Source organism: Dermochelys coriacea, chromosome 7, assembly GCF_009764565.3.
Source record: "Dermochelys coriacea isolate rDerCor1 chromosome 7, rDerCor1.pri.v4, whole genome shotgun sequence".
NCBI classification, from domain to species: Eukaryota; Metazoa; Chordata; order Testudines; family Dermochelyidae; genus Dermochelys; species Dermochelys coriacea.
The window spans coordinates 67,716,572-67,730,367 of record NC_050074.1 but is presented as its reverse complement, the minus strand read 5'-3'; the positions used below and the strand labels follow the sequence as shown (position 1 = coordinate 67,730,367).

Genomic DNA, 13,796 nt, shown 5'->3' with positions numbered 1-13,796 from the left:
ATTTTTTTTTAAAGTTACCCTTGCAATCTACATGTCGAAGTTCATGAGGACTTGCAAAGGTGAATGTGGATCTGGAAGATTCAATGAACATATAAAGTTGATTTAAAAATGCAAAGCTGTATCAAATGCCAGATTGCCTCTCATACGGCATGATCAACATTCCTATTAGCAGCTTGGACAGGCATTTTAGACAGTCACACATTCCTTGCTAACATTTAGAAAGGACTCCAATCCAAGCCTCCTACATTAATGTTTAACACTTTCATTTGTGGTGAAACTAATTCATTAGGGTTTTTTTACCTATACGTGCTTAGATATAAAGGCAAATATAAGCAGCACTTTCACTTCCCTCATTATACATAAACATGAATTTAATAGAACATAAATCCCACATTTGGATGCTAAAATTAGCACTTGTGATGTAAAACTAGCTATTTGATGATTGTCTATTTACCTCCAAAATGTAGGATTTGAATGCCCTGTTAGATGCCAGTGTTTGAAAATAGGCTCCCCACCGCAGGCATTCTATTATAATTTTTGCATGGCATAATTTTGTACATATCCTTCACCGTTCCTGGCGCCAGATCCTCAAAGATATTTAGGCTCCTAATTTACACGGATTTCCTTGTGCAGACATAGCTCTAGAAATATTTAAACTCTGTGTACTACTAGATATGCTTCCTGAGGTCTCAAGTTCATCAGATCTCAAGTGACTTAAGGTCCCATCTGGTCAGTACTTGGGTGTGGAGTTATACAATAAACCCAGGACACTCAAAGAAGGAATGTTTGCAATTCTTCTCCCTCCAATCCACAAATGAATCCATGCTTCAGCATTGTTCTGGAGTCACTATGCTATTGTATGTGTTTTCTTTCAGGAGAAATGTAAAGCTGATGTCCTGAAGACTTGTGGCTATTAAAGATCCCATTAATATGGACATCATGACTGGGCATTAATACGAACATCATAACTGAATTCCAACTTGTAATTACATACTGCTACCTAGAATTTCACAGGCACTTTTATCTGAATATAAAGTTTTGCTTTCCCACCTAAAGTCTCTCCTGTTGGTTTTACTGACACAGAATAGCACCTCATTTGCACTCTGGAGGTGGAAGAGTAGGGAGTTTGACACCAACACTTCCAACTGAGAAAGTTTGCTTAGTATTTGTCAATAAGGATCATAACTTAGAGGATGGTCAGATGATATCCATAGCAGATGAAGAAGGATAGTTTGTTGGTTAAGTCACTGGACAGAGACTTTGGAGATCTGAGTACTTACATAGCTGCCTGCCACAGCCACAGTTGTGACCAGCGTAGGCATTTGAACTAGAGTCTTCTTGGTTTAAGTGGAAGGCAACTACTGGCAGGAGACCCTCTCTTCTAAGATTTACTTGAACCTAGTCTCGCAAGATCAAAGTATGTTAACGTCCTTGTCACACTCTTCATATTTTTTCAAGAAAGATTGTGGATGATAGGGTATAGCTAGGTTTCAGAGTAGCAGCCGTGTTAGTCTGTATTCGCGAAAAGGAGTACTTGTGGCACCTTAGAGACTAACAAATATATTAGAGCATAAGCTTTCGTGAGCTACAGCTCACTTCATCGGATGCATTTAGTGTGTGATGAGTACATCCACATGAGTAGTTTTGAATGGGATTGTAATTGCTATTTGGAAAGGCATTATTATGATTTTTAACAGTTTGACCTCAGAGCCTCAGGCACTTCAAGTGGGTTACAAATCCAAAGTAGAAGAATCAAATTTGAGGTTGGTGGGGGGTTTTGAGGTTTTTATTTTGGGTATTTTTGCACAATTGCTTACAAAAAAACCTTCCAAACATTATAAAACAAATAGATTACAAAACCCTGAAACAAATACTCCTGGTTCTCCATACATAGCCTAACTTTCCAAAACACAAGTTACTCCACAGGAAAACTGGGACAGGTGAGGTTGAAACTCCTGACACACACGAGCTCAAGAGGATGAGAAGCAGGGATGTCTCGAGTGAGTGTCCATTATTCAGGAATGCTGTTCAAAACTGCACCCAAAAAAGCATGAGTCAGACATCCCTTTACAGCATGGATTTGTGTTTTCTTTTTAGTTTTGGTGTCCGAGTGATGTTTGTATGTGGAATTTAGGTTTTTGATCACACAGAGTAATTGACCAGATGCCTTTGCTTTATTATAGTTGAGTTTTGAATTAGCCAAGGTGCTTAAAAGCCACACGGTGGAAGCATCTATATAGTGTCATTGATATTGATAGTAATCAATTATAATTGCAACTTCTAAAAAAATTATCACAAGCACAATCTGTTGACAGCAGAGATATTTCAACCTGGGAAGATGCTTGTCTCAAAGTTGCCAGATTTATAAACCAAGTTGAGACCATGATATAAAAAACCCCATCAACGTTAGTTGTTATATATGATATGATGTTCCAATGAAACAAAAACTTCTCATTGGCAAAAGTGGCATCCAGTCAAAACACAGGTCAAAATTAGTGAGAACTGTAGGAAAATGGATGAGTGGGGATTTAATACCTAAGGCTGTGATTTTCAAAGGAACCTAAGGAAATTTTAAATTCATTGTGGTTTGGGACATTTAACTCCCTTAGACTTCTTTGAAAGTTCTGACCTAAGACTATATATTCCATCTCGAGTTCATACATGGAACTCCTGCTGCCAAAATTAACTCTAGTCTACAGCGAGTGACATATTGTGAACTGAAAAGCTAGGATTTTCAGTAAATCTGTTCCAAAAATCAAATTAGAGATGGATGAACCAATTAGGAAAGACTTAAGTACCTGTTTCTTCCATCTATTTTACCATGTTGATTCTAAAACAATAACTCCTTACATTTTTTTGCATATATTCTTCCATTTTAAAACAATGTCCCCTAGATCTGGCCTTTCCAATGTCCTCAGACAGATAATCATGCCTAATTTTTTAATAATCCTTAGCTAGTTTAATACTTCAGTCAAGGCAGAGTCCGAGTATTGTCAATCTCTCCTCGTATGCAAGACTCTCCATTCCATTAATTTCTCCTTGCCTTACACTGTATTCTATCGCAACCAAGAAAGGGAGCAAAATTGAATACTACTTCATAAAATATCAGCACAATAAGCTTAGATTTATAGAATATGCCCCTCTTGACACAAGCCAAAATTTTATTAGCCTTCTACACTGGTGCACACTAGACTGAGAATTTAACAGTTGCGTCTAGCAAGATATCTAGATCTTTTTCCTCTTCCTAATTCAATGCCACATATATGACACTTAGTTTTGTCTATCAAAACTCATTCCTTTGCTCTTAGGCACATTTGATTTCATATTTCAGCTCTGACTCCATATATCCAACCAAGATCTTTCTGTAAAACAGATACATCCATTCCCCCTCTTTCAGTATTACCTACATGTTATGGTCCCAATTGGGGAAGTTTCTTCCTAATGCATGTTAGACAGTAGTTAGCAAGAGAGATTATACTTTTTTTTTTATATAAAGTGTCCCCACCCAAGCAGCGATTCAAGCTAACATGGCCACTGCTCTGCACCTACCCTCACATTACAGGATACAAGACCTGGAGTTCTACCTGCACAAGCCTGCTAGGGCTGCAGCTCCTGCCTCAGCCTGCTCAGTGGGAAGCAAAGGGGTTAAGGGCATTTTTGTTAGTCATCTCCTGCCCAGATTTCATTGGTTGGCATCTAGAGCCAGCCTGTTGCTGTTCCTGTCTCATCCTTAAAACACTCTTCTTCTTCTTGTCTGTTGTGGCTGCAGTTTCTCCATGGAGTGTGCAATGCAGGACCTGTTGCTGACTTGTTGCTAATAGCTCCTGCTGACTAGTTAACACCTGCTTGTCTCTGGCATCTCCTTGGACTGATGCCCAAGTAACTAGTTGCTTCTTTTCCTGAACTAGATGGCAGGCTGTGGTTGGAAGGCTTCTTTGCCTTGGCCAGTTCTCCCTTGTTACTGCTCCCAAGCCACTGGCTGTTGTTCCCTGGTTACTCTGGTCCCCGGCCCCAGACAGGTGGCTACAGCATTGTCCAGTAGCTCTCTGGCCATATATCTGAGTCTATAGCCATGGGGAGGTTGATGAATCATACTCTAAGATCCCTCGCTATGGTTAGTGTCCTCCAGGCTATGTCTCTATAGACAGAGGTGTAGCCTCGTGAGCTCTTTCAGCTTTCTGACTTGTAAGAGTGAAGTTTCTAGTGAGGAGCAGTGCAAAAAGTGGCCAAAAAGAGGAATCACCTGGCCAGTCTGGGAGATTTAATAGGTCTGAAATATGCAGAAAGCCATTTAGGTTTCCCACCATTTCTAAGGACGGCTCCCATGATGAAAGATTTGCAGGATTGTGCTTTAATAGGAGCTCTTCCACCATTTTAATATTAAATGGTTAGATTTGCATCACCATATACATGCCATCCATCTAAAATATTTCTACACGGCAGAAGGAGGAAAATAGGGGGTGAAACATCACTTCAAGTTTTGTTCTGAACCAGTATAAAAGCTCAATGTAAATTCCAACCAAAGCCACTAAATTTGCCTCATTTGGAGAGGAAACCATGCAAGAGTGCCAGTGATCATGGGCTCACCAGAAAAATGAAAATATGCCAGTCCAGACTCTCAGGAAGTCTGTCCCAGGCTCACAGGAAACTCAGTGTAACTTTTGGTTAGCAAGGGTCAAGTTTTGCGGTTGTAATAAAATACGACACCAAATGGATTTTGCAAAGCTGAAGATTCTGAACAATTATCTGATAAAACTTACTTACTCTTCAAGGTATAGATAGCCATTCTCTTGGGCCAGCCTCCTTGCGTGGATCTGAGAATCCTTGGCTGAAGTGCCATAGGAGATCACCATGGCACCATACTCACGGCACATTTTCACTCTGGCTGGCGAAGTGCTGGTAGACATGATGACAAATACTGGAATGTGGAGTTCTGAGGCATGGTATGCTACTGCCATGGAAAAGTTACTGTCAGAAGCCACTATCACACCCTTTCTCTGCTGCTCCTGCAAAACACATTTGCTTCTAGATCACACAGTATCACAGAAAATGGCATCTTAGTCATATAAGCATGCAAAGATTAATGGTGCATGATTTCAACTGCCCTGTGATAGCCTTTTTAAAGTCTTCTTCCCCAGTGTTACATTATCAAGATATGGCACAGATATACAGCATATGCATCTCCAGGTGATCAAATGGCTTAAAATACAGGACTAGGAACCAGGAACTTTTGAGTTTGAATCCCAGTTCTAACATTCCCTGGGCCTAATCCTTCTCCTGTTGAAATCACAGCCAAACTCGGAGTGATTTTAATAGATACAAGATCTGGTCCCTGTCTCTGCCCTTGGGAAAATCACTTGACCTTTCTGCCTCACTTTCCCCCTATGTAACATAATGATGCAGAGTGGCTGTAAAAATCAATACTTCTAAAGTGCCCTAGTATCTAAGCTAAATATTATTTCTTCTACAGATAGGTAACACATCTGATACAACAAGGGGGATAAAAGCAATATTCAAGTATGTTGGAATTCTCTCCAAAACCATTCACTAACCCAGGTTCTTCTCACAGAATCCACACATAATTTGTGATTTCAACATTTTTTTTTTCAGTCTAGTTTTAATTAATTTATTCACAGGCACGTCTAGGCTGCTCAACCCAGCAGTATCTGAATACTAAATGAGGAAATACAGCAAGCTAGGGAGGGTTTACAAATAATAGGGTCACCTTTAATTCTGCACCTTTAATTTAATAGCACGAAGTTGCACAGAGATTAAGCATGTTTAATTTTTTTTTTTGTTCTTTATAGACTTGGATAATTTGTCATACCTGCTGTAGAGATGTTAGCAGGTAAAGCACACCTCGCTCCTTCACAGATCCTGTGTACTGAAGGAACTCTTTCTTTAGATAGATATCCATTCCATATTGCTTTGAAAGTCTAGAATACTAAAACACAGGAAAACAATTATTATGTTGCTGCGGTATTTTACATGCCTGCATTCCAAGTCAGTCTTTCACTTGCTTTACCACAGCACAATCATTAGTCAGTTCCAGCAAAATATAAGTATTACATATTTCCATTAAGAATACATGATGGTCCAGTGTAATTTCCAAGATTCTTGGGAGTTATGTAGATCATCCCAAACAACTGTCCATAAAACATTTACATTGCACCATTATGTATCTGTATATGCCACATATTTTACAGCAAAAAATAACTGAGATTTTTTAAAGTAATACTTAAAAAGGTTATAAGTCTTATTTTTCACTTCCTTCCTTGTATGGAGCCACCTTACCTTAATACCACACGGGCATCATCTCTCACATGAATATGGATACCTCATGCAAGTTTGCATTTTTTTAATATTACTTTTTTATATATACATCACTACATGAACAAAACTGCTTCACTTGCCACTGAAATGCAGTCCTCTGGTACGAAAGTGACTGTTATATAAACAGCGTACAGCAACTTTATGAAACAGGGACCTTATTTCCACCAACTTAAGATGGGCGTAAGGACTATGGGTTTGCAGGATCAGGCCCTAATTTAGGACAGCAAATGAAGAGGGGTTGTGTTATTTTAAATATATAGCTGGACGATGTATATTAAGTCTCTCAGTCAGAATTGGCAACCCTATGTGCAGTGGGGCTCTGTTTTCAGCTAGGGCCTCCAGTTGCTACTGTAACACAACAGCATGCACGTCAAGAACCAAAGCAATCACACGAACTTATTGCTACAACCCTTTACATCTGCATGCACACTCACTTTCAAAGTTGGTATCTTTATGGAAGATGGTTCAATTGACTGGAGAGATGCTGAAGCATGTTAAGCATGAAGTCTAGCCTTCATATCATATTATGCTTAAAAAGCCTCAACAATTTCCCTCAGGCCCTGAAAATATAGCTAGAAAATATAGCTCTAATGACCTCTCTTTAAGTGGTACTTTGGAGAAGACATTCATTGGTGTATAACATGATGGTGTGACGGTGCCCCATGGAAATATGCTTATGAATATTATATATAAATGATATAACTGGAATATGTTTTATGCTACATATGCCCTGTAACATATGTATGTAAAGTTTATGTTCTAATAATCCTATTTGTATGCATGTATCATTTTTGTATTCGAAGTTATGAATACTGGCTTGTTTTCTAAGCAGCCTTAGTAGAGCATTTGGTCAGCTTCTTGAGAAAGTAATGTGCAAATTAGTTGCCCAGTCAAGAAACACTTAAGGGAAAGGAATCTTGTACGGCTCCAATCCACGTAAGAAGTCTACCTGAAGATGTTCAAGGAAGCATGAGAATCATGGCTGCCACCTATAAGTTCTGAGTCATGCATGGACAGGTGACTTGCCCATGTGACTCCAAAACTCCATCCTGGAGCTGGACTTTACATAGGAGAGAGGAGGGGGTCTCCACCCACACGAGAAAGTCTATTTAAGCCTGTGGGAGACCCCACCATTTGGTCTTCAGCTGGCTAAGGAGATAGCCTCGCTACCTAAAAGGGTACCTAAAAGAAACTGGAACAAAGGACAGTATCTGCAGGGAGTGTGAGTGCTTGCTGGACCCAGACTAGAAGGAGACTAGTCTGTAAAAGGAAGCTTGCTGGGTGAGGTTTTTATCTGTATTCAGTTTTCTTAAACATAGACTTGCGTGTTTTATTTTATTGTGCTTCGTAATTCACTTTGCTCTGTCTGTTATTACTTGGAACCACTTAAATCTTACTTTCTGTATTTGATAAAATCACTTTTTACTTATTAATTAACCCAGAGTATGTATTAATACCTGGGGGGGGGGCAAACAGCTGTGCATATCTCTCTATCAGTGTTATAGAGGGCAAACAATTTATGAGTTTACCCTGTATAAACTTTATACAGGGTAAAACGGATTTATTTGGGGTTTGGACCCCTTTGGAAGTTGGGCATCTGAGTGTTAAAGACAGGAACACTTCTTAAGTTGCTTGCAGGCGTACAGTTCAGACCCTGGGTCTGTGTTGGAGCAGACGGGCATGTCTAGCTCAACAAGACAGGGTGCTGGAGTCCCAAACTGGCAGGGAAAGCAGGGGCAGTAGTAGTCTTGGCACATCAAGTGGCAGCCCTAGGGGGTTTCTGTGATCCAACACGTCACAGATGGGTTTGCCTTTTTCAATTTGGCCCAAACAGAAAACATGTTTAAAACACATTGCAGGCAATTAGATGGCCCAGGGGATTGATGCAGAACCTTTCGCTTCTGTGTTGCTGGCTCCAGTCTATCCAATGCTAGCAATGATGAAGTCACTGCCACCTGGAGGCTGGCAGATGAGTTGTAATGAAACCACTCCACCTGCTCCCAAGTTCATGCACCAGTACATTTTACAGATGATCTCACTAAGTGGGCAGAGTGATAGCAGAGTGAAGCTTGCTCTACAGTCAATTTTGCTGAATCTGTCTGGTTCCTCATGGCTTCCCACCCTTTTGGAGTCCGAGTAGGGTGACCATATTTCCCAAAGGGAAAATGGAACACCACATGGGGTTAGCCTGAGCTGCTCACCCGAGCCCCACTCCCTGTGCAGGGCTGACCAGAGCTGCTTGTCCAAGCCCTTCCTGTCTCCTCTGTGGCACAGGGCTTGCGTCGCTGCTTGCCCGAGTCCTGCCTACCTCCCACCTGAGCCATGCCCCTGCACGGGGTTGGCATCGCCACTTGCCAGAGCCCTGCCTGCCCCCCACCCAAGCCCTGCTACCCCACCTTGCATGGGGCTGGCATCACCGCACCCACCCACCCACCCACGTTCCTCCAGACCCCGCTTTGACAGAAGTGGGCATTTGTCCAATTTGCTCTTGCCAACTGATCAAAAAGGGACTGTCCCAGCCAAAATGGGACATATGGTCACCCTAAGTTTGAGCAGTAGCATTTTACACAAAGGTAAATGATTGTGTGAGGTGCATGGAAGTGAGAGCCCAGTCTATCAGTGCACAAGGAGTAAGTGCAGCATTTAAATAGAACTTGCCATTTAATATATTCTTCTACAGTTTTACTTCATTAGTCACTGGTGCCTTTTTCATTTTTTTTTCTGTCCTAACCCCCCTCAGTTATGCTCAAGTCTGGACTTTATAAAGAATGGTGCTTACATAAAACCTGTAGCTTGCCAGAACTTTTAAGGCATCTGTGTTCTGTGGATTCCTGTGACTTAAGCTGTATTTTGGAGAGGTTATATTAAGCAAAATAAATGTTAAAAGCCACAGAGATTTTCATAACTAGCCAAAATCAGTGAGGAAATGGTAAAATTATTTACATGTTACATACTCAGAAAAAAAAAAAGTTAATTCCGTTCTGGTTTTCTTTCCTTAATGCAGTTGTAAATCTGACAGATAAATACCAGCTCAAGTTGTTGAGCATAATGAAACATACAGAATCCATACACCCAGCTCACTGGCTCCAATACAGATGCTTATCTACTCTTCCTGGAATATTCAAAATAAACAAAAATAATAATGGAATAAACAAAAAATTGATGTGTCAGCACCAATGTTCAATTAGGCACAGAATCTAAATGGCACAGACAGAGAAAAAATGGAATAGGGGTCTCAACAGTACAGATAGGGAATACCATGCAAATCAACCAGTTTGCCTCTACCTTACACCTTTCCAGCTAATACCTGATCTACCCAGTAGTTCGTACCTCTGCAGAGATGAGGTCTCCCTCACTTCCATTGAGCCTACTCCACTGCCCAGTTGCATACAAAGTGTTAGAAAACCTTAGCTATGAGCATCATGCCACTGCTCTGTCTAAAATAGACTAACAAGACAGGACACAATGGGAGACTCAGGGAAAATGGTGGCTTAAAAAATGTCTCTGTTTTAAAAAAAAAAATCTACTTTTCCTACTATCTTTCTCTCCACCTTGAGGCAGTGTGGAATGGTTAGGGAGAAAAATAAGGGGGTGAATTGTGTTCCCTCATGTTATTTCGGTCGTTGGACAGTGGAAATAGTGAAGACCAACCTGATTCTTATTTTGTTGTGGCTTAAAGGAAAAAAATCAGACCAAAGCAGAAAACACATGGAAAACAGAGAGCTACCGAACCTGAACTACGTGGGCTTATTCAAGTTTACCTAGGGATCAAGATATTTGGGCTCCTGAGGAATCAATATACACAACCCTATGGAAAAGGCATATGCATCTTGTGTTCCATACTTCCTCTGCTCACTGCCTGCTACTTACAGAATTTAACTCTGCAAGTTTAGAACCACGTTTGTTTTACAGATCCCATGATGTTCAGTCCCCATTTGGATCGCTGTCTCCAACACAGTGCCTGCTGGGTTGTTACGCTGGAGCCATCACCTCAACCCCAGAACACCTGACTTTTGCTTCAGCCATATAATGGGTCAGATAAGCGCTTTATAAAGGATGTGACAAAGTTTTACATAATTTCCATGGGGACATTGGTTCTTAATCATTTTATTTTTTAAACAGATTACACAGTCATCTGCCACCAAATTTAAATCTGAGGCTCTGCTGAAGAAAGGCTGCCTGTGAAGTGGAGGGTTTATGTGCTGGAAGTGCTGACATAACCTTCAGTATAATCTTGCTGAAAGGGACACAACAATACACAGTTTACTGCCGCATAAGTGAGAAGATACTTGTGGCAAGTGTTTTTAATTAGGTGCATAATGCAATAGTATCCTTCATTCTACAGGTCACTATAACCAACTGAGAATTCAGGATGGTGAAAGAAACAGAAGAAAAAATTAAACATTGGCTGATGACAGCTACTCTGTTGGAAGGATCATCCTCCTATAGAGATGCATCTTCTGCTACTAATGCATGTCCCCCGATCATTTCTGATTAACTCCCATAAGAAGAGAGAGATTCAGAGAACAAAGCATTGTAAATACCATACCATGCAGGGGGTTTTCTGGACACCATTCTGGATTTTAAAAGCTGCAGCACTAATATCTTCAAATCGAATCAGCTTATTATAGGTTGGCTGGCTGCTTCTACTGTTTGGCTGAGTGACTGGGTCAAGGGCATCTCTGAGCAATTCCTCATTATGGCTCACTATCTTCATTTCCCAAGTCTTCACGTCCCCATTCAGGTAGTCCTCCTCACCAAAATCTTTCAGTCTCTCGGGGTTGATGGATGGTGGCCGCTGCCCAACATGGCCATTTCTAACCGGCCCCTCCTTACAGCAATGATGTTCGCAAGGTGTTGGGGCATCTTGTTTTTTCACTTTCCGGTCACTCCTAAGAAAGAATGAAATAATCTTGTTAGAAAGCAATGAAAGTCTGGATGATTAAAAGATTGACATCTATTGTTTAAGAAGGACACCACGCCTCATCTTCTCTTTCACTTGCATGCCTCAGACTGACAAATTAAGTTATTATTGGACTATCATGTTCCATGTGGATAGAGAGCCCATGCAGCTAGCCACTGGCACAGTAGCAGCAGATAACTGGGCACATGAACAAACCAAGGAATTATCATTCCCTTGCTAATGAGAATGTACCTGTGCACCATATGGAGCTGGATTTTCATGACTGCTCAGCACCAATAGCTCTAATTTGTTCAATGGTTGCTGAAAAAATCTGGTCCTGTGTTTGCAGCACTACTGAAGTCTGGAAAAAGACAAATGGCTGTGACACAGCACTCCCTTAAAGCTCATAATAGCAGTAACAGGTGTGATTATACAATATGCATCAGGTGGCTGCTTCTCTGCTCTTAGATACTTGCAAAGTATGCAGTTAGCAGCCATTATCTGGCATGTGATGGGGATGGGCTGACTGCAACAAGGGCTAATAATTATGCTCTACTATGAAGCTAAAGGACGACAGCTCCTAAGCCCCAATTTAAAACATTCTGTATATGGATAAACACTTGAAAAGAGGGGAGAAATAAAGGGAATTCACCCTTTGGGCTGATCAGAAAAAAAAAAAAAAAGGATGACAACTAAAAAATGCTAACACCATACATAGGCATAGGTTGTGCCAGTGGATCTCCAGTATCTTATTAGCTTCTCTGAGAGATATGCACATAATGCACAAGTGTAGCTACCTGAATTCATTCATTCCTTCATTCCTAAATATTTTTTAAAAATAAGTAAATTAGCAAGTCATCAAATCAGTCTTACAAGCAGTTAACCAAACCACCAAACAACCTATGCCTATGTGTAGAGTCAAATTGATCATTCATTTTCACCAGTAATACCCATGGATTTCAAAGCAGTTTCATAAGCAGAATCTGACTTAGTCCCAGGATAGGAATTATACTTTATTGCCAACATTAAAATAAAACGCTCACTTAAAAATGAGGGGGGGGGAAGTATACATTTAAAATATTAAAAATTAGTTGCCTACGTACCAGTGATCATGATCTAGTTACATTTATTTTGTGCAAAAAAAATATGGCATCAATCAGTTATAGGGCCACTTGTCCAAAACTTAAAGAAATTGTCAACATAACTACCAAGAACATAAATTTAAAAAGGCGGGAAGTTTTAACAAAAATTAATGGACGGCCAAAAACCCCACAATTCCAGACATAAAAAAAAAGTTACACTGGGCAAAAAATTATCCTAGTTAAAAGAAGATGGGGGAAGTGGCAATAAAACAAAGAATTTACATATAAAGAGGGGAATTAAACAGCAATGAATAAGTGAAAAAGTATAGGCAACTGATAAGGGAAGCTAAAAGAATAAGTGAAATATCAGTGGCCAATAGGTTTAAGATAATAAACCAGCATGATTTAAACATTAGGGAAAAACCCCCAAACCTAGGTCAGGTATAGGTCCATTGCTAGATACAGATGGTATAACTGTAAATAGTAATGTAGAAAAAGGCAGAAATGTTTAATAAATATTTCTGTTCTGCATTTTGAACAAAGCTGAAGGATATAGCCATCCTATATGATGCTGTGGATGGAATAGAAAGGAACAAAGGAAGCTGTGAAGCAGCATCTGCTAAAATTCAACATTTTCAGATCAAAAGATCTGGATAACTTACACCCAAGAGTTTAAAGGATTTAGCAGAGTTCTTAACCACTAATGTTAATTTGTAACAAGTCTTGAAAAACCAAATTCCAAAGGATTGGAGGATTGCCAACTCAATTTCAACATGTCAGTCCCAGGTGCAAGAATGCAATTGTTAATTTGAGACCATCAACAAAGACTTGGAGGTTAAAATTAAAAGTAATGCCTGTTGGCATGGTGTCATGGAAGGAAGGTCAGATGACAAAAATATTTGCTGGTAAAGTTTACAGTTAAAGATTGGTGGGGAAATAAGTAATAAGAGGGCAGGTTACTATTGTAAAGTAATCTGAACTGCCTGGTTAAATGGTCACAATCCAACAAAATGCTTTTTAATACAACCAAATGCAAGGTAATACACCTGGGAACACAGAATGCAAATTATGCCTATAGATGGAAGACTCTTGGAAAACAAGCATCTCAGAAGGACTTAGGTGGGTCATTGTAGATAATCGCCTCAGCATGTGCTCTCAGTGCAATGCTGGGGCAAAAGGGGCTAAATATAAAAGTGGTATATCAAGTTGGGAGGTGATCTCGCTTCTGCACACCGCATTGGTAAGACTAATGCTCGACTACAGCATCCACTTCTGAAGTCTGCTCATCAAGAAGGATGTGGAAATATTAGAGAGAGTTCACGGGAGGACCCCAAACATTATCCAGGGGCTAGAAAACATACCTTAAAATGTGAGGCTTAAGAAGCTCAATCTAGTCAGTTTATTAAAAAGAAGGTTGAGAGGAGACTCAATCACTATGTACAGATATTTACACACTGAGAACACATCTGATGGGGACA

At 40.1% G+C, this 13,796-nt stretch overlaps 1 protein-coding gene across 1 annotated transcript in view; it reads right to left on the bottom strand.

The window, feature by feature from the left end:
• The window catches only part of LOC119858670 (L-threonine dehydratase catabolic TdcB-like), a 96,350-nt gene that overhangs the window by 24,406 nt on the left and 58,148 nt on the right, over window positions 1-13,796 (bottom strand). Inside the window, exons 2-4 of the mRNA XM_043518801.1 lie at window positions 10,883-11,225; window positions 5,828-5,944; window positions 4,765-5,006 (exon numbers count right to left, since the gene is read on the bottom strand). Coding sequence (XP_043374736.1) covers window positions 4,765-5,006; window positions 5,828-5,944; window positions 10,883-11,050 — 527 coding nt within the window. The 5' untranslated portion in view covers window positions 11,051-11,225. The remainder of the gene's footprint in view (window positions 1-4,764; window positions 5,007-5,827; window positions 5,945-10,882; window positions 11,226-13,796) is intronic.